General features: G+C 44.3%; 1 protein-coding gene across 6 annotated transcripts in view; it reads right to left on the reverse strand.

The window, feature by feature from the left end:
- Positions 1-625, reverse strand: part of LOC104818596 (casein kinase 1-like protein HD16) — a 5773-nt gene that overhangs the window by 4423 nt on the left and 725 nt on the right. For all 6 annotated transcript variants that reach the window (XR_772696.1, XR_772692.1, XR_772695.1 and 3 more), the window contains exons 2-4: positions 386-517; positions 225-298; positions 64-133 (exon numbers count right to left, since the gene is read on the reverse strand). Coding sequence is in view for 1 of the 6 variants with exons in the window: in XM_010548232.2 (XP_010546534.1) it covers positions 64-133; positions 225-298; positions 386-517 (276 nt within the window). In the remaining 5 variants the exon portion in view is untranslated. The remainder of the gene's footprint in view (positions 1-63; positions 134-224; positions 299-385; positions 518-625) is intronic.

Raw genomic sequence — 625 nt, forward strand, 5'->3', positions numbered from 1 at the left:
AGTCGAGATTGGCGATACATCCGGGGGCGAGCAAGAGGGAAAGAAAATGCGCTTGTTGCATACCATTATATAATAGTCGCCTTGTCGACCTTTATAATGGACACGAGGCACTCCATGACTGCCACCAAGTGCACTGACCCAACAGAAGGTAAAACATAAGTTATCCCGTCCTGACGTGACCAAAACATCTCACAGACAAGAAGATTCACAGACAGAACACTCACTTGTACACTTGCCACTCATATGGTGGGCCATAGTTACATCCTTTGCTGCTTCTATGCTCGAACTTCATAGCCACCTGAAAAGTGAAAGGCGGGCACGTTATGTCCAGCAGATATGAAAATCCACAGTGAAATGGTAAAATCGACCACCATGAACGCCATACCTCTATAGCTCCCAGGCCAGGTTGTTCATTTCGATTAGTAGCACCAAGTCTTCGACCAACGTATACTTGACCAAAACCACCTTTACCTAACTTTCTGTCTAATTTGTACATGGGGGAACCACCCACCTGGACCTGAAGCAGCAACACGCGAATGAAAAAGGAGCAATCAAGTTATTAGCAGCAGAACAAGCCTACGCTTTGCCAAAAAAAAAAAAAAAAAAAAAAAAAACATTCACACAC

This window comes from Tarenaya hassleriana, unplaced genomic scaffold, assembly GCF_000463585.1.
Source record: "Tarenaya hassleriana unplaced genomic scaffold, ASM46358v1 Cleome3, whole genome shotgun sequence".
In the NCBI taxonomy this organism is placed as follows: Eukaryota; Viridiplantae; Streptophyta; class Magnoliopsida; order Brassicales; family Cleomaceae; genus Tarenaya; species Tarenaya hassleriana.